The sequence below is a fragment of the Eucyclogobius newberryi genome, unplaced genomic scaffold (assembly GCF_026437365.1).
Source record: "Eucyclogobius newberryi isolate DKJ021-1_F unplaced genomic scaffold, fEucNew1.0.hap1 SCAF_524, whole genome shotgun sequence".
Taxonomy (NCBI): domain Eukaryota; kingdom Metazoa; phylum Chordata; class Actinopteri; order Gobiiformes; family Gobiidae; genus Eucyclogobius; species Eucyclogobius newberryi.
The window spans coordinates 14,217-40,000 of NW_027316195.1; the positions used below are offsets into that span (position 1 = coordinate 14,217).

Here is a 25,784-nt window from a genome sequence, read left to right on the forward strand (position 1 = left end):
AACTGCTAACTGCACGAGCCGCTAACTGCTAACTGCACGAGCCGCTAACTGCTAACTGCACGAGCCGCTAACTGCACGAGACTTCCTCTTAAAGCTAACACAAGTCTCTGTTGTTTCATTCTCACAGCGTCATGAGTCTGATGGAACTGGCAGCGCTGCTTGTGTTTTGTGTGTGCAGGTTTTTAAAGACGTTGGAAACGCGGCGCTGCAGAAAACTCTTTGTTCCTGCAGCGCTTTAGCTTTAGCTTTAGCTTTAGCGTCCGCCGCACGTTTCCACCAAATGTACGCGCCGCATGTAAACAAAGACGCCATTGTTTGTCCAGAGAACGAAGCGCGAGATCAAGAATGAAACACAGACGTTTTAAACAACTGCCAGAGCCGTAACCACGGCGACATGTGGAGGACGGCTGTGCACATGCAGCCAACACATGTGACCCAGCCGCACCTGCACACAAGAGCCACACACAAGAGCCACACACAGAAGAGCCACACACAAGAGCCACACACAAGAGCCACACACAAGAGCCACACACAGAAGAGCCACACACAAGAGCCACACACAAGAGCCACACACAAGAGCCACACACAAGAGCCACACACACAAGAGCCACACACAAGAGCCACACACAAGAGCCACACACAAGAGCCACACACAGAAGAGCCACACACAAGAGCCACACACAGAAGAGCCACACACAAGAGCCACACACAAGAGCCACACACAAGAGCCACACACAGAAGAGCCACACACAAGAGCCACACACAAGAGCCACACACAAGAGCCACACAGAAGAGCCACACACAAGAGCCACACACAAGAGCCACACACAAGAGCCACACACACAAGAGCCACACACAAGAGCCACACACAAGAGCCACACACAAGAGCCATACACAAGAGCCACACACAGAAGAGCCACACACAAGAGCCACACACAAGAGCCACACACAAGAGCCACACACAAGAGCCACACACAAGAGCCACACACAAGAGCCACACACAAGAGCCACACACAGAAGAGCCACACACAAGAGCCACACACAAGAGCCACACACAAGAGCCACACACAAGAGCCACACACAAAAGAGCCACACACAAGAGCCACACACAAGAGCCACTCACAGAAGAGCCACACACAAGAGCCACACACAAGAGCCACACACAGAAGAGCCACACACAAGAGCCACACACAAGAGCCACACACAAGAGCCACACACAAGAGCCACACACAAGAGCCACACACAGAAGAGCCACACACAAGAGCCACACACAAGAGCCACACACAAGAGCCACACACAAGAGCCACACACAAGAGCCACACACAAGAGCCACACACAAGAGCCACACACAAGAGCCACACACAGAAGAGCCACACACAAGAGCCACACACAAGAGCCACACACAAGAGCCACACACAAGAGCCACACACAAAAGAGCCACACACAAGAGCCACACACAAGAGCCACTCACAGAAGAGCCACACACAAGAGCCACACACAAGAGCCACACACAGAAGAGCCACACACAAGAGCCACACACAAGAGCCACACACAAGAGCCACACACAAGAGCCACACACAAGAGCCACACACAAGAGCCACACACAGAAGAGCCACACACAAGAGCCACACACAAGAGCCACACACAAGAGCCACACACAAGAGCCACACACAAAAGAGCCACACACAAGAGCCACACACAAGAGCCACTCACAGAAGAGCCACACACAAGAGCCACACACAAGAGCCACACACAGAAGAGCCACACACAAGAGCCACACACAAGAGCCACACACAAGAGCCACACACAAGAGCCACACACAAGAGCCACACACAGAAGAGCCACACACAAGAGCCACACACAGAAGAGCCACACACAAGAGCCACACACAAGAGCCACACACAAGAGCCACACACAAGAGCCACACACACAAGAGCCACACACAAGAGCCACACACAAGAGCCACACACAAGAGCCACACACAAGAGCCACACACACAAGAGCCACACACAAGAGCCACACACAAGAGCCACACACAAGAGCCACACACAAGAGCCACACACAAGAGCCACACACAAGAGCCACACACAAGAGCCACACACAGAAGAGCCACACACAAGAGCCACACACAAGAGCCACACACAAGAGCCACACACAAGAGCCACACACAAGAGCCACACACAGAAGAGCCACACACAAGAGCCACACACAAGAGCCACACACAAGAGCCACACACAAGAGCCACACACAAGAGCCACACACAAGAGCCACACACACAAGAGCCACACACAAGAGCCACACACAGAAGAGCCACACACAAGAGCCACACACAAGAGCCACACACAAGAGCCACACACAAGAGCCACACACAAGAGCCACACACAAGAGCCACACACAAGAGCCACACACAAGAGCCACACACAGAAGAGCCACACACAAGAGCCACACACAAGAGCCACACACAAGAGCCACACACAAGAGCCACACACAGAAGAGCCACACACAAGAGCCACACACAAGAGCCACACACAGAAGAGCCACACACAAGAGCCACACACAAGAGCCACACACAAGAGCCACACACAAGAGCCACACACAGAAGAGCCACACACAAGAGCCACACACAAGAGCCACACACAAGAGCCACACACAAGAGCCACACACAAGAGCCACACACAGAAGAGCCACACACAAGAGCCACACACAAGAGCCACACAGAAGAGCCACACACAAGAGCCACACACAAGAGCCACACACAAGAGCCACACACACAAGAGCCACACACAAGAGCCACACACAAGAGCCACACACAAGAGCCATACACAAGAGCCACACACAGAAGAGCCACACACAAGAGCCACACACAAGAGCCACACACAAGAGCCACACACAAGAGCCACACACAAGAGCCACACACAAGAGCCACACACAAGAGCCACACACAGAAGAGCCACACACAAGAGCCACACACAAGAGCCACACACAAGAGCCACACACAAGAGCCACACACAAAAGAGCCACACACAAGAGCCACACACAAGAGCCACTCACAGAAGAGCCACACACAAGAGCCACACACAAGAGCCACACACAGAAGAGCCACACACAAGAGCCACACACAAGAGCCACACACAAGAGCCACACACAAGAGCCACACACAAGAGCCACACACAAGAGCCACACACAGAAGAGCCACACAGAAGAGCCACACACAAGAGCCACACACAAGAGCCACACACAAGAGCCACACACAAGAGCCACACACAAGAGCCACACACAAGAGCCACACACAAGAGCCACACACAAGAGCCACACACAGAAGAGCCACACACAAGAGCCACACACAAGAGCCACACACAAGAGCCACACACAAGAGCCACACACAAGAGCCACACACAAGAGCCACACACAGAAGAGCCACACACAAGAGCCACACACAAGAGCCACACACAAGAGCCACACAGAAGAGCCACACACAAGAGCCACACACAAGAGCCACACACAAGAGCCACACACACAAGAGCCACACACAAAGCCACACACAAGAGCCACACACAAGAGCCATACACAAGAGCCACACACAGAAGAGCCACACACAAGAGCCACACACAAGAGCCACACACAAGAGCCACACACAAGAGCCACACACAAGAGCCACACAGAAGAGCCACACACAAGAGCCACACACAAGAGCCACACACAAGAGCCACACACAAGAGCCACACACAAGAGCCACACACAAGAGCCACACACAGAAGAGCCACACACAAGAGCCACACACAAGAGCCACACACAAGAGCCACACACAAGAGCCACACACAAAAGAGCCACACACAAGAGCCACACACAAGAGCCACTCACAGAAGAGCCACACACAAGAGCCACACACAAGAGCCACACACAGAAGAGCCACACACAAGAGCCACACACAAGAGCCACACACAAGAGCCACACACAAGAGCCACACACAAGAGCCACACACAAGAGCCACACACAAGAGCCACACACAGAAGAGCCACACACAAGAGCCACACACAAGAGCCACACACAAGAGCCACACACAAGAGCCACACACAAAAGAGCCACACACAAGAGCCACACACAAGAGCCACTCACAGAAGAGCCACACACAAGAGCCACACACAAGAGCCACACACAGAAGAGCCACACACAAGAGCCACACACAAGAGCCACACACAAGAGCCACACACAAGAGCCACACACAAGAGCCACACACAGAAGAGCCACACACAAGAGCCACACACAAGAGCCACACACAAGAGCCACACACAAGAGCCACACACAAGAGCCACACACAAGAGCCACACACACAAGAGCCACACACAAGAGCCACACACAAGAGCCACACACAAGAGCCACACACAAGAGCCACACACAAGAGCCACACACAAGAGCCACACACACAAGAGCCACACACAAGAGCCACACACAAGAGCCACACACAAGAGCCACACACAGAAGAGCCACACACAAGAGCCACACACAAGAGCCACACACAAGAGCCACACACAAGAGCCACACACAGAAGAGCCACACACAAGAGCCACACACAAGAGCCACACACAAGAGCCACACACAAGAGCCACACACAAGAGCCACACACAAGAGCCACACACAGAAGAGCCACACACAAGAGCCACACACAAGAGCCACACACAAGAGCCACACACAAGAGCCACACACAAGAGCCACACACACAAGAGCCACACACAAGAGCCACACACAAGAGCCACACACAAGAGCCACACACAAGAGCCACACACAAGAGCCACACACACAAGAGCCACACACAAGAGCCACACACAAGAGCCACACACAAGAGCCACACACAGAAGAGCCACACACAAGAGCCACACACAAGAGCCACACACAAGAGCCACACACAAGAGCCACACACAGAAGAGCCACACACAAGAGCCACACACAAGAGCCACACACAAGAGCCACACACAAGAGCCACACACAGAAGAGCCAAACACAAGAGCCACACACAAGAGCCACACACAAGAGCCACACACAAGAGCCACACACAAGAGCCACACACAAGAGCCACACACAAGAGCCACACACAGAAGAGCCACACACAAGAGCCACACACAGAAGAGCCACACACAAGAGCCACACACAAGAGCCACACACAAGAGCCACACACAAGAGCCACACACAAGAGCCAAACACAAGAGCCACACACAAGAGCCACACACAAGAGCCACACACAGAAGAGCCACACACAAGAGCCACACACAAGAGCCACACACAAGAGCCACACACAAGAGCCACACACAAGAGCCACACACAAGAGCCACACACAGAAGAGCCACACACAAGAGCGACACACAAGAGCCACACACAAGAGCCACACACAAGAGCCACACACAGAAGAGCCACACACAAGAGCCACACACAAGAGCCACACACAAGAGCCACACACAAGAGCCACACACAGAAGAGCCACACACAAGAGCCACACACAAGAGCCACACACAAGAGCCACACACAAGAGCCACACACAAGAGCCACACACAGAAGAGCCACACACAAGAGCCACACACAAGAGCCACACACAAGAGCCACACACAAGAGCCACACACAAGAGCCACACACAGAAGAGCCACACACAAGAGCCACACACAAGAGCCACACACAAGAGCCACACACAAGAGCCACACACAAGAGCCACACACAAGAGCCACACACAGAAGAGCCAAACACAAGAGCCACACACAAGAGCCACACACAAGAGCCACACACAAGAGCCACACACAAGAGCCACACACAAGAGCCACACACAAGAGCCAAACACAAGAGCCACACACAAGAGCCACACACAAGAGCCACACACAAGAGCCACACACAGAAGAGCCACACACAAGAGCCACACACAAGAGCCACACACAAGAGCCACACACAAGAGCCACACACAAGAGCCACACACACAAGAGCCACACACAAGAGCCACACACAAGAGCCACACACAAGAGCCACACACAAGAGCCACACACAGAAGAGCCACACACAAGAGCCACACACAAGAGCCACACACAAGAGCCACACACAAGAGCCACACACAAGAGCCACACACAGAAGAGCCACACACAAGAGCCACACACAAGAGCCACACACAAGAGCCACACACAAGAGCCACACACAAGAGCCACACACAAGAGCCACACACAGAAGAGCCACACACAAGAGCCACACACAAGAGCCACACACAAGAGCCACACACAAGAGCCAAACACAAGAGCCACACACAAGAGCCACACACAAGAGCCACACACAGAAGAGCCACACACAAGAGCCACACACAAGAGCCACACACAAGAGCTACACACAAGAGCCACACACAAGAGCCACTCACAAGAGCCACACACAAGAGCCACACACAGAAGAGCCACACACAAGAGCCACACACAGAAGAGCCACACACGGAAGAGCCACACACAAGAGCCACACGGAAGAGCCACACGGAAGAGCCACACACGGAAGAGCCACACACGGAAGAGCCACACACGGAAGAGCCACACACAAGAGCCACACACAAGAGCCACTCACAAGAGCCACACACAAGAGCCACACACGGAAGAGCCACACAAGAGCCACACACAAGAGCCACACACAAGAGCCACACACGGAAGAGCCACACACGGAAGAGCCACACACGGAAGAGCCACACACAAGAGCCACACACAAGAGCCACTCACAAGAGCCACACACAAGAGCCACACACAAGATCCACACACAAGAGCCACACACAAGAGCCACACACAAGAGCCACACACAAGAGCCACACACAAGAGCCACACACGGAAGAGCCACACACGGAAGAGCCAAACACAAGAGCCACACGGAAGAGCCACACGGAAGAGCCACACACGGAAGAGCCACACACGGAAGAGCCACACACGGAAGAGCCACTCACAAGAGCCACACACAAGAGCCACTCACAAGAGCCACACACAAGAGCCACACACGGAAGAGCCACACAAGAGCCACACACAGAAGAGCCACACACAGAAGAGCCAAACACAAGAGCCACACACAAGAGCCACACACAAGAGCCACACACAAGAGCCACACACAAGAGCCACACACAAGAGCCACACACAAGAGCCACACACAAGAGCCACACACAGAAGAGCCACACACAAGAGCCACACACAAGAGCCACACACAAGAGCCACACACAAGAGCCACACACAAGAGCCACACACAAGAGCCACACACAAGAGCCACACACAGAAGAGCCAAACACAAGAGCCACACACAAGAGCCACACACAAGAGCCACACACAAGAGCCACACACAAGAGCCACACACAGAAGAGCCACACACAAGAGCCACACACAGAAGAGCCACACACAAGAGCCACACACAAGAGCCACACACAAGAGCCACACACAAGAGCCACACACAAGAGCCACACACAAGAGCCAAACACAAGAGCCACACACAAGAGCCACACACAGAAGAGCCACACACAAGAGCCACACACAAGAGCCACACACAAGAGCCACACACAAGAGCCACACACACAAGAGCCACACACAAGAGCCACACACAAGAGCCACACACAAGAGCCACACACAAGAGCCACACACAAGAGCCACACACAGAAGAGCCACACACAAGAGCCACACACAAGAGCCACACACAAGAGCCACACACAAGAGCCACACACAAGAGCCACACACAGAAGAGCCACACACAAGAGCCACACACAAGAGCCACACACAAGAGCCACACACAAGAGCCACACACAAGAGCCACACACAGAAGAGCCAAACACAAAAGCCACACACAAGAGCCACACACAAGAGCCACACACAAGAGCCACACACAAGAGCCACACACAAGAGCCACACACAAGAGCCAAACACAAGAGCCACACACAAGAGCCACACACAAGAGCCACACACAAGAGCCACACACAAGAGCCACACACAAGAGCCAAACACAAGAGCCACACACAAGAGCCACACACAAGAGCCACACACAAGAGCCACACACAAGAGCCACACACAAGAGCCACACACAAGAGCCACTCACAAGAGCCACACACAAGAGCCACACACGGAAGAGCCACACACGGAAGAGCCACACACGGAAGAGCCACACACAAGAGCCACACACAAGAGCCACTCACAAGAGCCACACACAAGAGCCACACACAGAAGAGCCACACACAAGAGCCACACACAGAAGAGCCAGACACGGAAGAGCCACACACAAGAGCCACACGGAAGAGCCACACGGAAGAGCCACACACGGAAGAGCCACACACGGAAGAGCCACACACGGAAGAGCCACACACAAGAGCCACACACAAGAGCCACTCACAAGAGCCACACACAAGAGCCACACACGGAAGAGCCACACAAGAGCCACACACAGAAGAGCCACACACACAAGAGCCACACACAAGAGCCACACACAAGAGCCACACACAAGAGCCACACATAAGAGCCACACAGAAGAGCCACACACGGAAGAGCCACACACGGAAGAGCCACACACGGAAGAGCCACACACAAGAGCCACACACAAGAGCCACTCACAAGAGCCACACACAAGAGCCACACACAAGAGCCACACACAAGAGCCACACACAAGAGCCAAACACAAGAGCCACACACGGAAGAGCCACACACGGAAGAGCCACACACAAGAGCCACACGGAAGAGCCACACACGGAAGAGCCACACACGGAAGAGCCACACACGGAAGAGCCACACACAAGAGCCACACACAAGAGCCACTCACAAGAGCCACACACAAGAGCCACACACGGAAGAGCCACACAAGAGCCACACACAGAAGAGCCACACACAGAAGAGCCAAACACAAGAGCCACACACAAGAGCCACACACAAGAGCCACACACAAGAGCCACACACAAGAGCCACACACAAGAGCCACACACGGAAGAGCCACACACGGAAGAGCCACACACGGAAGAGCCACACACGGAAGAGCCACACACAAGAGCCACACACAAGAGCCACTCACAAGAGCCACACACAAGAGCCACACACAGAAGAGCCACACACGGAAGAGCCACACACGGAAGAGCCACACACGGAAGAGCCACACACAAGAGCCACACACGGAAGAGCCACACACAAGAGCCACACACAAGAGCCACGCGGAAGAGCCACACACGGAAGAGCCACACACGGAAGAGCCACACACGGAAGAGCCACACACGGAAGAGCCACACACAAGAGCCACACACAAGAGCCACACACAAGAGCCACTCACAAGAGCCACACACAAGAGCCACTCACAAGAGCCACACACAAGAGCCACACACAAGAGCCACACACAAGAGCCACACACAAGAGCCACACACAAGAGCCACACACAAGAGCCACACACGGAAGAGCCACACACGGAAGAGCCACACACAAGAGCCACACACAAGAGCCACACGGAAGAGCCACACACGGAAGAGCCACACACGGAAGAGCCACACACAAGAGCCACACACAAGAGCCACTCACAAGAGCCACACACAAGAGCCACACACGGAAGAGCCACACAAGAGCCACACACAGAAGAGCCACACACAGAAGAGCCAAACACAAGAGCCACACACAAGAGCCACACACAAGAGCCACACACAAGAGCCACACACAAGAGCCACACACAAGAGCCACACGGAAGAGCCACACACGGAAGAGCCACACACGGAAGAGCCACACACGGAAGAGCCACACACGGAAGAGCCACACACACAAGAGCCACACACAAGAGCCACACACAGAAGAGCCACACACAAGAGCCACACACGGAAGAGCCACACACGGAAGAGCCACACACAAGAGCCACACACGGAAGAGCCACACAAGAGCCACACACAGAAGAGCCACACACACAAGAGCCACACACAAGAGCCACACACAAGAGCCACACACAAGAGCCACACACAAGAGCCACACACAAGAGCCACACACGGAAGAGCCACACACACAAGAGCCACACACGGAAGAGCCACACACGGAAGATTCACACACAAGAGCCACACGGAAGAGCCACGCGGAAGAGCCACACACGGAAGAGCCACACACGGAAGAGCCACACACGGAAGAGCCACACACAAGAGCCACACACAAGAGCCACACACAAGAGCCACACACAAGAGCCACACACAAGAGCCACAAACGGAAGAGCCAAACACGGAAGAGCCACACACAAGAGACACACACAAGAGCCACACATAAGAGCCACACACAAGAGCCACACACAAGAGCCACACACAAGAGCCACACACACAAGAGCCACACACAAGAGCCACACACAAGAGCCACACACAAGAGCCACTCACAAGAGCCACACACAGAAGAGCCACACACAAGAGCCACACACAAGAGCCACACACGGAAGAGCCACACACGGAAGAGCCACACACAAGAGCCACACACAAGAGCCACACACAAGAGCCACACACAGAAGAGCCACACACAAGAGCCACACACGGAAGAGCCACACACGGAAGAGCCACACACAAGAGCCACACACGGAAGAGCCACACACAAGAGCCACACACAAGAGCTACACGGAAGAGCCACACGGAAGAGCCACACACGGAAGAGCCACACACGGAAGAGCCACACACGGAAGAGCCACACACAAGAGCCACACACAAGAGCCACTCACAAGAGCCACTCACAAGAGCCACTCACAAGAGCCACACACAAGAGCCACACACAAGAGCCACACACAAGAGCCACACACAGAAGAGCCACACACGGAAGAGCCACACACAAGAGCCACACACGGAAGAGCCACACACGGAAGAGCCACACACGGAAGAGCCACACACGGAAGAGCCACACACAAGAGCCACACACAAGAGCCACTCACAAGAGCCACACACAAGAGCCACACACAGAAGAGCCACACACAAGAGCCACACACGGAAGAGCCACACACGGAAGAGCCACACACAAGAGCCACACACGGAAGAGCCACACACAAGAGCCACACACAAGAGCCACGCGGAAGAGCCACACACGGAAGAGCCACACACGGAAGAGCCACACTAAAAAGAGCAACACACAAGAGCCACACACAAGAGCCACACACAAGAGCCACACACAAGAGCCACTCACAAGAGCCACACACAAGAGCCACTCACAAGAGCCACACACAAGAGCCACTCACAAGAGCCACACACAAGAGCCAAACACAAGAGCCACACACAAGAGCCACACACAAGAGCCACACACGGAAGAGCCACATACGGAAGAGCCACACACAAGAGCCACACACAAGAGCCACACGGAAGAGCCACACACGGAAGAGCCACACACGGAAGAGCCACACACAAGAGCCACACACAAGAGCCACTCACAAGAGCCACACACAAGAGCCACACACGGAAGAGCCACACAAGAGCCACACACAGAAGAGCCACACACAGAAGAGCCAAACACAAGAGCCACACACAAGAGCCACACACAAGAGCCACACACAAGAGCCACACACAAGAGCCACACACAAGAGCCACACACAAGAGCCACACACGGAAGAGCCACACACGGAAGAGCCACACACGGAAGAGCCACACACGGAAGAGCCACACACGGAAGAGCCACACACACAAGAGCCACACACAAGAGCCACACACAGAAGAGCCACACACAAGAGCCACACACGGAAGAGCCACACACGGAAGAGCCACACACAAGAGCCACACACGGAAGAGCCACACAAGAGCCACACACAGAAGAGCCACACACACAAGAGCCACACACAAGAGCCACACACAAGAGCCACACACAAGAGCCACACACAAGAGCCACACACAAGAGCCACACACGGAAGAGCCACACACACAAGAGCCACACACGGAAGAGCCACACACGGAAGAGCCACACACAAGAGCCACACGGAAGAGCCACACGCGGAAGAGCCACACACGGAAGAGCCACACACGGAAGAGCCACACACGGAAGAGCCACACACAAGAGCCACACACAAGAGCCACACACAAGAGCCACACACAAGAGCCACACACAAGAGCCACACACAAGAGCCACACACAAGAGCCACACATAAGAGCCACACACAAGAGCCACACACAAGAGCCACACACAAGAGCCACACACACAAGAGCCACACACAAGAGCCACTCACAAGAGCCACACACAGAAGAGCCACACACAAGAGCCACACACAAGAGCCACACACGGAAGAGCCACACACGGAAGAGCCACACACAAGAGCCACACACAAGAGCCACACACAAGAGCCACACACAAGAGCCACACACAAGAGCCACACACGGAAGAGCCACACACGGAAGAGCCACACACGGAAGAGCCACACACGGAAGAGCCACACACGGAAGAGCCACACACACAAGAGCCACACACAAGAGCCACACACAGAAGAGCCACACACAAGAGCCACACACGGAAGAGCCACACACGGAAGAGCCACACACGGAAGAGCCACACACGGAAGAGCCACACACACAAGAGCCACACACAAGAGCCACACACAGAAGAGCCACACACAAGAGCCACACACGGAAGAGCCACACACGGAAGAGCCACACACAAGAGCCACACACGGAAGAGCCACACAAGAGCCACACACAGAAGAGCCACACACACAAGAGCCACACACAAGAGCCACACACAAGAGCCACACACAAGAGCCACACACAAGAGCCACACACAAGAGCCACACACGGAAGAGCCACACACACAAGAGCCACACACGGAAGAGCCACACACGGAAGAGCCACACACAAGAGCCACACGGAAGAGCCACGCGGAAGAGCCACACACGGAAGAGCCACACACGGAAGAGCCACACACGGAAGAGCCACACACGGAAGAGCCACACACAAGAGCCACACACAAGAGCCACACACAAGAGCCACACACAAGAGCCACACACAAGAGCCACAAACGGAAGAGCCAAACACGGAAGAGCCACACACAAGAGACACACACAAGAGCCACACATAAGAGCCACAAACAAGAGCCACACACAAGAGCCACACACAAGAGCCACACACACAAGAGCCACACACAAGAGCCACACACAAGAGCCACACACAAGAGCCACTCACAAGAGCCACACACAGAAGAGCCACACACAAGAGCCACACACAAGAGCCACACACGGAAGAGCCACACACGGAAGAGCCACACACAAGAGCCACACACAAGAGCCACACACAAGAGCCACACACAGAAGAGCCACACACAAGAGCCACACACGGAAGAGCCACACACGGAAGAGCCACACACAAGAGCCACACACGGAAGAGCCACACACAAGAGCCACACACAAGAGCTACACGGAAGAGCCACACGGAAGAGCCACACACGGAAGAGCCACACACGGAAGAGCCACACACGGAAGAGCCACACACAAGAGCCACACACAAGAGCCACTCACAAGAGCCACTCACAAGAGCCACTCACAAGAGCCACACACAAGAGCCACACACAAGAGCCACACACAAGAGCCACACACAGAAGAGCCACACACGGAAGAGCCACACACAAGAGCCACACACGGAAGAGCCACACACGGAAGAGCCACACACGGAAGAGCCACACACGGAAGAGCCACACACAAGAGCCACACACAAGAGCCACTCACAAGAGCCACACACAAGAGCCACACACAGAAGAGCCACACACAAGAGCCACACACGGAAGAGCCACACACGGAAGAGCCACACACAAGAGCCACACACGGAAGAGCCACACACAAGAGCCACACACAAGAGCCACGCGGAAGAGCCACACACGGAAGAGCCACACACGGAAGAGCCACACTAAAAAGAGCCACACACAAGAGCCACACACAAGAGCCACACACAAGAGCCACACACAAGAGCCACTCACAAGAGCCACACACAAGAGCCACTCACAAGAGCCACACACAAGAGCCACTCACAAGAGCCACACACAAGAGCCAAACACAAGAGCCACACACAAGAGCCACACACAAGAGCCACACACGGAAGAGCCACATACGGAAGAGCCACACACAAGAGCCACACACAAGAGCCACACGGAAGAGCCACACACGGAAGAGCCACACACGGAAGAGCCACACACAAGAGCCACACACAAGAGCCACTCACAAGAGCCACACACAAGAGCCACACACGGAAGAGCCACACAAGAGCCACACACAGAAGAGCCACATACAGAAGAGCCAAACACAAGAGCCACACACAAGAGCCACACACAAGAGCCACACACAAGAGCCACACACAAGAGCCACACACAAGAGCCACACACAAGAGCCACACACGGAAGAGCCACACACGGAAGAGCCACACACGGAAGAGCCACACACGGAAGAGCCACACACACAAGAGCCACACACAAGAGCCACACACAGAAGAGCCACACACAAGAGCCACACACGGAAGAGCCACACACGGAAGAGCCACACACAAGAGCCACACACGGAAGAGCCACACAAGAGCCACACACAGAAGAGCCACACACACAAGAGCCACACACAAGAGCCACACACAAGAGCCACACACAAGAGCCACACACAAGAGCCACACACAAGAGCCACACACGGAAGAGCCACACACGGAAGAGCCACACACGGAAGAGCCACACACGGAAGAGCCACACACGGAAGAGCCACACACAAGAGCCACACGGAAGAGCCACGCGGAAGAGCCACACACGGAAGAGCCACACACGGAAGAGCCACACACGGAAGAGCCACACACGGAAGAGCCACACACAAGAGCCACACACAAGAGCCACACACAAGAGCCACACACAAGAGCCACACACAAGAGCCACACACAAGAGCCACACACAAGAGCCACACATAAGAGCCACACACAAGAGCCACACACAAGAGCCACACACAAGAGCCACACACACAAGAGCCACACACAAGAGCCACTCACAAGAGCCACACACAGAAGAGCCACACACAAGAGCCACACACAAGAGCCACACACGGAAGAGCCACACACGGAAGAGCCACACACAAGAGCCACACACAAGAGCCACACACAAGAGCCACACACAAGAGCCACACACAAGAGCCACACACGGAAGAGCCACACACGGAAGAGCCACACACGGAAGAGCCACACACGGAAGAGCCACACACACAAGAGCCACACACAAGAGCCACACACAGAAGAGCCACACACAAGAGCCACACACGGAAGAGCCACACACGGAAGAGCCACACACAAGAGACACACACGGAAGAGCCACACAAGAGCCACACACAGAAGAGCCACACACACAAGAGCCACACACAAGAGCCACACACAAGAGCCACACACAAGAGCCACACACAAGAGCCACACACGGAAGAGCCACACACAAAAGAGCCACACACGGAAGAGCCACACACGGAAGAGCCACACACAAGAGCCACACGGAAGAGCCACACGGAAGAGCAACACACGGAAGAGCCACACACGGAAGAGCCACACACGGAAGAGCCACACACGGAAGAGCCACACACAAGAGCCACACACAAGAGCCACACACAAGAGCCACACACAAGAGCCACACACGGAAGAGCCACACACTGAAGAGCCACACACAAGAGCCACACACAAGAGCCACACACAAGAGCCACAAACGGAAGAGCCAAACACGGAAGAGCCACACACAAGAGCCACACACAAGAGCCACACATAAGAGCCACACACAAGAGCCACACACAAGAGCCACACACAAGAGCCACACACACAAGAGCCACACACAAGAGCCACACACAAGAGCCACACACAAGAGCCACTCACAAGAGCCACACACAGAAGAGCCACACACAAGAGCCACACACAAGAGCCACACACGGAAGAGCCACACACGGAAGAGCCACACACAAGAGCCACACACAAGAGCCACACACAAGAGCCACACACAGAAGAGCCACACACAAGAGCCACACACGGAAGAGCCACACACGGAAGAGCCACACACGGAAGAGCCACACACAAGAGCCACACACAAGAGCCACACACAAGAGCCACACACAGAAGAGCCACACACAAGAGCCACACACGGAAGAGCCACACACAAGAGCCACACACAAGAGCTACACGGAAGAGCCACACACGGAAGAGCCACACACGGAAGAGCCACACACGGAAGAGCCACACACGGAAGAGCCACACAGAAGAGCCACACACAAGAGCCACTCACAAGAGCCACTCACAAGAGCCACTCACAAGAGCCACACACAAGAGCCACACACAAGAGCCACACACAAGAGCCACACACAGAAGAGCCACACACGGAAGAGCCACACACAAGAGCCACACACGGAAGAGCCACACACGGAAGAGCCACACACGGAAGAGCCACACACGGAAGAGCCACACACAAGAGCCACACACAAGAGCCACTCACAAGAGCCACACACAAGAGCCACACACGGAAGAGCCACACACGGAAGAGCCACACACAAGAGCCACACACAAGAGCCACACACAGAAGAGCCACACACAAGAGCCACACACAAGAGCCACACACAAGAGCCACACACAAGAGCCACACACAGAAGAGCCACACAGAAGAGCCACACACAAGAGCCACACACAGAAGAGCCACACACAAGAGCCACATACAAGAGCCACACACAAGAGCCACACACAAAAGAGCCACACACAAGAGCCACACAGAAGAGCCACACACAAGAGCCACACACAAGAGCCACACACAAGAGCCACACACAAGAGCCACTCACAAGAGCCACACACAAGAGCCACTCACAAGAGCCACACACAAGAGCCACACACAAGAGCCACACACGGAAGAGCCACACACGGAAGAGCCACACACGGAAGAGCCACACACAAGAGCCACACACAAGAGCCACTCACAAGAGCCACACACAAGAGCCACACAGAAGAGCCACACAGAAGAGCCACACACAGAAGAGCCACACACGGAAGAGCCACACACAAGAGCCACACACAAGAGCCACACACAAGAGCCACACACGGAAGAGCCACACACGGAAGAGCCACACACGGAAGAGCCACACACGGAAGAGCCACACACAAGAGCCACACACAAGAGCCACACACAAGAGCCACACACAAGAGCCACACACGGAAGAGCCACACACAAGAGCCACACACAAGAGCCACACACAAGAGCCACTCACAAGAGCCACACACAGAAGAGCCACACACAAGAGCCACACACAAGAGCCACACACAAGAGCCACACACAAGAGCCACACACAGAAGAGCCACACACAAGAGCCACACACAAGAGCCACACACGGAAGAGCCACACGAGAGCCACACACAAGAGCCACTCACAAGAGCCACACACAAGAGCCACACACAAGAGCCACACACGGAAGAGCCACACACGGAAGAGCCACACACGGAAGAGCCACACACAAGAGCCACACACAAGAGCCACTCACAAGAGCCACACACAAGAGCCACACACAGAAGAGCCACACACAAGAGCCACACACGGAAGAGCCACACACGGAAGAGCCACACACGGAAGAGCCACACACAGAAGAGCCACACACGGAAGAGCCACACACAAGAGCCACACACGGAAGAGCCACACACGGAAGAGCCACACACGGAAGAGCCACACACGGAAGAGCCACACACAAGAGCCACACACAAGAGCCACTCACAAGAGCCACACACAAGAGCCACACACGGAAGAGCCACACACGGAAGAGCCACACACAAGAGCCACACACAAGAGCCACTCACAAGAGCCACACACAAGAGCCACACACGGAAGAGCCACACACGGAAGAGCCACACACAAGAGCCACACACAAGAGCCACTCACAAGAGCCACACACAGAAGAGCCACACACAAGAGCCACACACAAGAGCCACACACAAGAGCCACACACAAGAGCCACACACAGAAGAGCCACACAGAAGAGCCACACACAAGAGCCACACACAGAAGAGCCACACACAAGAGCCACACACAAGAGCCACACACAAGAGCCACACACAAAAGAGCCACACACAAGAGCCACACAGAAGAGCCACACACAAGAGCCACACACAAGAGCCACACACAAGAGCCACTCACAAGAGCCACACACAAGAGCCACTCACAAGAGCCACACACAAGAGCCACACACAAGAGCCACACACGGAAGAGCCACACACGGAAGAGTCACACACGGAAGAGCCACACACGGAAGAGCCACACACAAGAGCCACACACAAGAGCCACTCACAAGAGCCACACACAAGAGCCACACACGGAAGAGCCACACACGGAAGAGCCACACACAAGAGCCACACACAAGAGCCACACACAAGAGCCACACGGAAGAGCCACACACGGAAGAGCCACACACGGAAGAGCCACACACGGAAGAGCCACACACGGAAGAGCCACACACGGAAGAGCCACACACGGAAGAGCCACACACAAGAGCCACACACAAGAGCCACAAACGGAAGAGCCAAACACGGAAGAGCCACACACGGAAGAGCCACACACAAGAGCCACACATAAGAGCCACACACAAGAGCCACACACAAGAGCCACACACAAGAGCCACACACACAAGAGCCACACACAAGAGCCACACACAAGAGCCACACACAAGAGCCACTCACAAGAGCCACACACAGAAGAGCCACACACAAGAGCCACACACAAGAGCCACACACGGAAGAGCCACACACGGAAGAGCCACACACAAGAGCCACACACAAGAGCCACACACAAGAGCCACACACAGAAGAGCCACACACAAGAGCCACACACGGAAGAGCCACACACGGAAGAGCCACACACAAGAGCCACACACAAGAGCCACACACAAGAGCCACACACGGAAGAGCCACACACAAGAGCCACACACAAGAGCCACTCACAAGAGCCACACACAGAAGAGCCACACACAAGAGCCACACACAAGAGCCACACACAAGAGCCACACACAAGAGCCACACACAGAAGAGCCACACACAAGAGCCACACACAAGAGCCACACACAAGAGCCACACACAAGAGCCACACACAAGAGCCACACACAAGAGCCACTCACAAGAGCCACACACAAGAGCCACACACAAGAGCCACACACAAAAGAGCCACACACGGCACCCGAGGACCAGATAAAGCAGGACTAAAGTAGGTCTAAACCTGGTCCAAACCAGGTCTAAACCAGGTCTAAACCAGGTCTAAACCAGGTCTAAACCAGGACTAAACCAGGTCTAAACCAGGACTAAACCAGGACTAGACCAGGTCTAAACCAGGTCTAAACCAGGCCTAAACCAGGGCTAAACCAGGACTAAACCAGGCCTAAACCAGGTCTAAACCAGGACTAAACCAGGTCTAAACCAGGACTAAACCAGGTCTAAACCAGGTCTAAACCAGGCCTAAACCAGGTCTAAACCAGGTCTAAACCCTCGTGTGCTCCTCACCTTGGTGCTCGGCTCCCCAGTGCAGGAGCCAGCTCAGGCCACAGTCACAGATCCAGGGGTTGGAGTGGAGGCTGAGGAGCTCGAGTCGAGGAGCCGAGGAGAGGCAGGAGGACGGCAGGCGCTCCAGGAGGTTCTCCGACAGGTGCAGGTGTCTACAGCACAGTCACAGCAGGTTCACGGAGCTCTGCACATGACAAACGTTCACGCGGGAGGTCTTAGGTCTTAGGTCTTAGGTCTTACTTGAGTCCTGAGGTCCAGAAGTGTCCGAGCACTGACACGGTGATGAAGCTGTGCGGGTGGATCTCTCTGAGCAGGTTTCCCTCCAGCTGCAGCAGCTTGAGCGACGTCAGGCCAGAGAAGGAGTACGGCTCGATGAAGGAGATCAGGTTATGATCCAGGTGTAACCGGACCAGCCCCGTCAGACCCTCGAACAGAGCCCGGCGGACAGACCTCAGCTTGTTGTAACTCAGCTTCAAGATCTGGAAGAGTCACAGAAGCAGAACCCACAGATGAACTCCGACACCCACAGATGAACTCTGACACCCACAGATGAACTCTGAGACCTACAGATGAACTCTGAGACCCCACAGATGAACTCTGAGACCCCACAGATGAACTCTGAGACCTACAGATGAACTCTGAGACCCCACAGATGAACTCTGAGACCTACAGATGAACTCCACACCCACAGATGAACTCTGAGACCCCACAGATGAACTCTGAGACCTACAGATGAACTCTGAGACCTACAGATGAACTCCACACCCACAGATGAACTCTGACACCCACATATGAACTCTGACACCTACAGATGAACTCTGAGACCCCACAGATGAACTCCACACCCACAGATGAACTCTGACACCCACAGATGAACTCTGAGACCCCACAGATGAACTCCACACCCACAGATGAACTCTGACACCCACAGATGAACTCTGAGACCCCACAGATGAACTCTCTGACACCCACAGATAAACTCTTACACCCACAGATGAACTTTGAGCCCCCTCAGATGAACTCTGACACACACAGATGAACTCTGACACCCACAGATGAACTCTGACACCCACAGATGAACTCTGACACCCACAGATGAACTCTGACACCCACAGATAAACTCTTACACCCACAGATGAACTTTGAGCCCCCTCAGATGAACTCTGACACACACAGATGAACTCTGACACCCACAGATGAACTCTGACACCCACAGATGAACTCTGACACCCACAGATGAACTCTGACACCCACAGGGACTGGGACTTAAAGCTCCTGAACACAGGGGATGGATCCTGGCTCTGGTTTTACCTGCAGAGCCCTGAGTCCGTAGAACGCGCCGTCGTGGATCGTCTCGATGTCGTTGCCGTGGAGCATCAGCATCTCCAGTTGCCGCAGCGACCGGACCTCTGACCCCTCCACCTCCGTCAGACTGTTGTACCTGAGACGCACCAGATTAGACACAAAAACATTTACACTGGGGATTTTGTTTTTTTGAGTTCAAGTATCTCGGGGTCTTGTTCACGAGTGATGAAGGAGCGTGTGATTGACAGTTGGAGCGTGTGATTGACAGTTGGAGCGTGTGATTGACAGTTGGAGCGTGTGATTGACAGTTGGAGCGTGTGATTGACAGTTGGAGCGTGTGATTGACAGTTGGATCGATGCAGTCGCTGCATCGACTGTTGTGGTGAAGAAGGAGCTGAGTCCAAAGACAAAGCACTGGATTTAACGGTTACTCTACGTTCTGACCTCACCTATGGTCATGAGCTTTAATGACCCAAAGGACAACATCGAGGATACAAGCGGTTGAAATGAGTTTCCTCCCGTCCAGAGCCTCCACCTGATCCTGACTGAGGCTGGAGCGGTCGATAATCGCCTCAGATGTTTGACACGTGTCTGTTCTCCGTCACCGTTAATATGTCACGTTATGAAATGCAGTTTTCGTGCAAACGTTGGCTCCATTTTCTCATTTTTATGAACAGACTTTTAGCGACTATTAAAACTGAAACGAGACGAGTAAACAACACTGAACAGCCGGACCAGCCGGAATCTAAATCTGGAGTGACAGGGGTGAAAGAGCGGCGCTGACCTTTGACCCCGACCGCGTGACGCTCCGTAAAGTTTTCCGTCCGTTTCGGGGCTGAATCTGGGAGTTTGTGGCGGCTTTTCTTTTCCACAAACATACGCGACGTGTTCCTCAGATCTGACACGAGTTCTGATCAAGTCGAGAGAGACGGTGGACTCTGTTGCCGTGGCGGAGAAAATACTACAAAAACTCATCGATTGTGTTTAAAGTGACACGTTGGACGACACTTTTCAGTAAAACAAAGGGAACATGATGATATTTAAGTTATGACAGTCACTTTTTGCCTGTTTTGGTCCATTTTGGTGACATTTATAAAGTCACTTCCTGGTTTGATGTGTCCAGCAAATATGACATCGAGGTCATTTCGCACTAGTTACTTAGCAACCGGATTGTAAACAAGCGACAAAGTCCATTTAAATCGTACGATAGTCACGATTACACCTGACGACACCTGACGACACCTGACGACACCTTTATTTTGTTAAATGACCGTTTGAACTGTCAGTTGTGAGCACGTTTTTGATGGAATGGCGCTTTTTGATGACATCACAGAGAGATCCTGTTGTAGAACTCAGCTCCACTTCCTGTATTTCCATCACAAACTGTGACTTGGCTGATGTAAAACGATGATTATTGTTTACCACAGGAACAAAGCCACCGAACGACGTCATAATTAGACAAACGCCTGGAATATGAACTTTAAAGTGACATTCAGCGGTTTTATTTGTGTCTGATTTATGAAGATGAATATTCGCGTTTTAATGACTTTTATTGTTCTTCCTTGTTCTCTTTGGACACATCCGACGCTCCGAGGACAAACGCACGGACTGGGACGGAGCAGAGAAAGACCGGCGCCAAATATCCACCGATTATCCGATATCAGAACGATACGATATCTGGGGAAACCTTTCAATATCTCCCATAACCGATCATTCATGACCGGGGCACCAGCCTCTGCGTCGTCTGCTGAAGCCCGACGGAAAAGGGAACAAATTGTGTCATAAATCTTAAGGATCTCATTTGCAGCAGAGTCCAGGCCCCGGAGCAGAGGATTATGGGTAAAGAAACTGGCTCCGACACACGTCTCGCTGTAAATATTCATAGATAAACATCCACAAATAAACTTTGAGCGCGACGACAGCTCCAGACCTCCTCTCGTCTTCCTCTTTTCTCTCTTCTACTTCTTCTATTGATCCATCCATCCATCCATTTTCTACCGCTTGTTCCCTTTCGGGGTCGCGGGTGACTGGAGCCTATCCCAGTGACTTCGGGCCTTAGGCGGGGTACACCCTGGACAGTGGCCAACTTGTCGCAGGGCCAACACAGAGACATAGACATTACAGACACTCTCACATTCATTCACTAGGGCCAATTTAGAGTTACCAATTTTGCCTAACACATGCATGTCTTTGGACGGTGGGAGGAAGCCGGAGAACCCGGAGAGAACCCACGGTAACACGGGGAGAACATGCAGACTCCACCCAGAGAGATCATGTGATGTTGGTCTGGTCCGGGAATCGAACCCATGATCTCCTTCTTGGGAGGCAAGAGCGCTAACCGCCTTTGCCACCGTGCACCCCCTTCTATTGATCCCTCTCTCTTAAATCCTTAAGCCCCGCCCCCCCGTGCTGGTGGTCCGCATGCGTCACGATAATGACCTCGTCCTCTGTCGGCCAGATCCACCGCTTTCGGGGCTGGAATTGAAACAATATTTGTCAAAGTAAATACGCTCTTGTTGTTGATGTTTCCGTGAACTCTGGTTGTTCGGTTTGTGGCCCGAATATGCTTTTAGTTTGATGAAACAAAAACTGTATGTTCTTGCCTTAATGTCAATCAAACGGTGTCAAAATCCAACTCATCCGACAAAATTGAGACTAAATTGAAGCAAATTTAGACAAAATCTTGAATAAACCCGGCCTTTTTCCAACGTTTGAATGTAAAAACAGTTCATTTCTGCAGGAGCTCCAGGTTCATGTTCTTGATCATTCCGTCAGCTTTAGCGCCACCAGCTGGTGAACACTCGTCCTGCAGGTGTTCAGCTCCACATCTGCCTCTGCTCTGAGCGGGACACGACATCAGCTTCAGAGTCGCTCGTCCTGAATCTGCTCCACAAACTCGCACGTGTTTGGAAACCAGAGGAGGACCAGAGGAGGACCAGAGGAGGACAAGAGGAGGACCAGAGGAAGGTCAGAGGAAGGTCAGAGGAGGACCAGAGGAAGGTCAGAGGAGGACCAGAGGAAGGTCAGAGGAAGGTCAGAGGAGGACCAGAGGAGGACCAGAGGAGGACCAAAGGAAGGTCAGAGGGGGACCAGAGGAGGACCGGAGGAGGACCAGAGGAAGGTCAGAGGAAGGTCAGAGGAGGACCAGAGGAGGACCAGAGGAAGGTCAGAGGAGGACCAGAGGAGGACCAGAGGAGGACCAAAGGAAGGTCAGAGGGGGACCAGAGGAGGACCAGAGGAGGACCAGAGGAGGACCAGAGGAAGGTCAGAGGAAGGTCAGAGGAGGACCAGAGGAGGACCAGAGGAAGGTCAGAGGAAGGTCAGAGGAGGACCAGAGGAAGGTCAGAGGACGGCCAGAGGAAGGCCAGAGGAGGACCAGAGGAGGACCAGAGGAAGGTCAGAGGAGGACCAGAGGAGGACCAGAGGAGGACCAGAGGAGGATCAGAGGAGGATCAGAGGAGGACCAGAGGAGGACCCGAGGAAGGTCAGAGGAGGACCAGAGGAGGACCAGAGGAAGGTCAGAGGAGGACCAGAGGAGGACCCGAGCGCCACCGCAAGAAGGACCCGAGCAACTCCCAAGTGACTTCCGAGCGCCACCGCGAGGAGGACTCAAGCACTGCAGCAAGAACAGCTTTAAGATAAGATAAGATAATCCTTTATTGTCCCACATGGGGAAATTTCATTGGTGCAACTTTAATGGGATGCAAATGATAATTGGGTAAAACATATAGACATGTTGCTCTTCTGTTTGTCCCTCCTGCCTCTCTTACAACCGCCCCTCTTGCCCCGCCCCTCTTGCCCCGCCCCTCTTACCCCGCCCCTCTTACCCCAGGTTGAGTCTCTGCGTGTCTCGAGGAAAGGTCTTGGGCAAAGCGCTGAGGTGTCTGAAGGTGCAATGAACCTCTCTGAGCGCGGGACAACTGCAGCTGCGAGGACAAGGAGACTCATCCACAGAGTCCACCTGGAGACAGAGAGAGGGTGAAAGAGGGTGAGAGAGAGTACACACAGTCCACCTGGAGACATAGAGGGGGAGAGAGGGGGAGAGAGAATGTCAAGAAAATATGGTTCTGCAGGGGCCCAGTGGAATCAGTGGATTCAGTGTGTTGGTGTTCCTCAGGGGCCGGTCTTTGTCCCTCTTCTGTTTGTCTCTAGGAGGCTGCTCTGGGACAGTCGGGACAGTTATTGACGATGTTCGGTTCATTGTTTGCTTTTCTAACATTCGGCTGTGCCTCCCGGGTCTTTCCGTGTGGAGTTTGCTTGTTATTCCCGTGTCTGAGCGGGTTTCAAGCAAAAACTACACTTATCGGTAAAACAAAGAGAATATGTGTTCCATTGTAGAGAAAGTTTCAGTCGTTTCATCTGGATTCAGTGTCGAAAACGATACGTCTCAACTCTCATCCAAGAGTCATTCTCAATCTGTGAATCAAGACCAGGAACTCAGATATTTATCTTACTCTGAGTAAGCCCCGCCCACCGGAAACAACCCCTCTTTGTTTCCTCTCAGTCCTGTGATGGGCCATCAGCCTCCTCTTGTCCCTGGCTCTCTCTCTCTCTTCTCTGTGTAACTGATTAGCACCAGATGACACAGCTGAATCTCCAGGGATTCAAAATTCCATTATAAACAACAGGAAGGTTGAATCTTAAACCAGTTTATTTTTGAACAAAAATAGCCTCTTGAACTCTTTCTTCTTCATCTTTTGTCCTGCACAGTATCCTCTCCTCACGTCTTTGATCGAGTGCTTTGTGTGTGTGTGTGTGTGTGTGTGTCTGTGTGTGTCTGTGTCTGTGTGTGTCTGTGTGTGTGTGTGTATGTGTCTGTGTGTGTCTGTGTGTGTGTGTGTGTGTGTGTCTGTGTGTGTGTGTGTCTGTGTGTGTGTGTGTATGTGTCTGTGTGTGTCTGTGTGTGTGTGTGTGTGTGTGTGTGTGTGTATGTGTCTGTGTGTGTGTGTGTCTGTGTGTGTGTGTGTGTGTGTCTGTGTGTGTGTGTCTGTGTGTGTGTGTGTGTGTGTCTGTGTGTGTGTGTGTTTGTGTCTGTGTGTGAGTGTGC

The 25,784-nt window shown here is 53.6% G+C and overlaps 1 protein-coding gene across 1 annotated transcript in view; it reads right to left on the bottom strand.

Moving 5' to 3' along the window:
• The window catches only part of LOC140383525 (uncharacterized), a gene marked incomplete at its 3' end in the record, with an annotated part of 41,226 nt that overhangs the window by 13,037 nt on the left and 2,405 nt on the right, over positions 1–25,784 (bottom strand). The window contains exons 2-5 of the mRNA XM_072465971.1: positions 24,565–24,698; positions 20,744–20,873; positions 19,673–19,911; positions 19,433–19,584 (exon numbers count right to left, since the gene is read on the bottom strand). Of these exons, the coding sequence (XP_072322072.1) occupies positions 19,433–19,584; positions 19,673–19,911; positions 20,744–20,873; positions 24,565–24,698 (655 nt within the window). The remainder of the gene's footprint in view (positions 1–19,432; positions 19,585–19,672; positions 19,912–20,743; positions 20,874–24,564; positions 24,699–25,784) is intronic.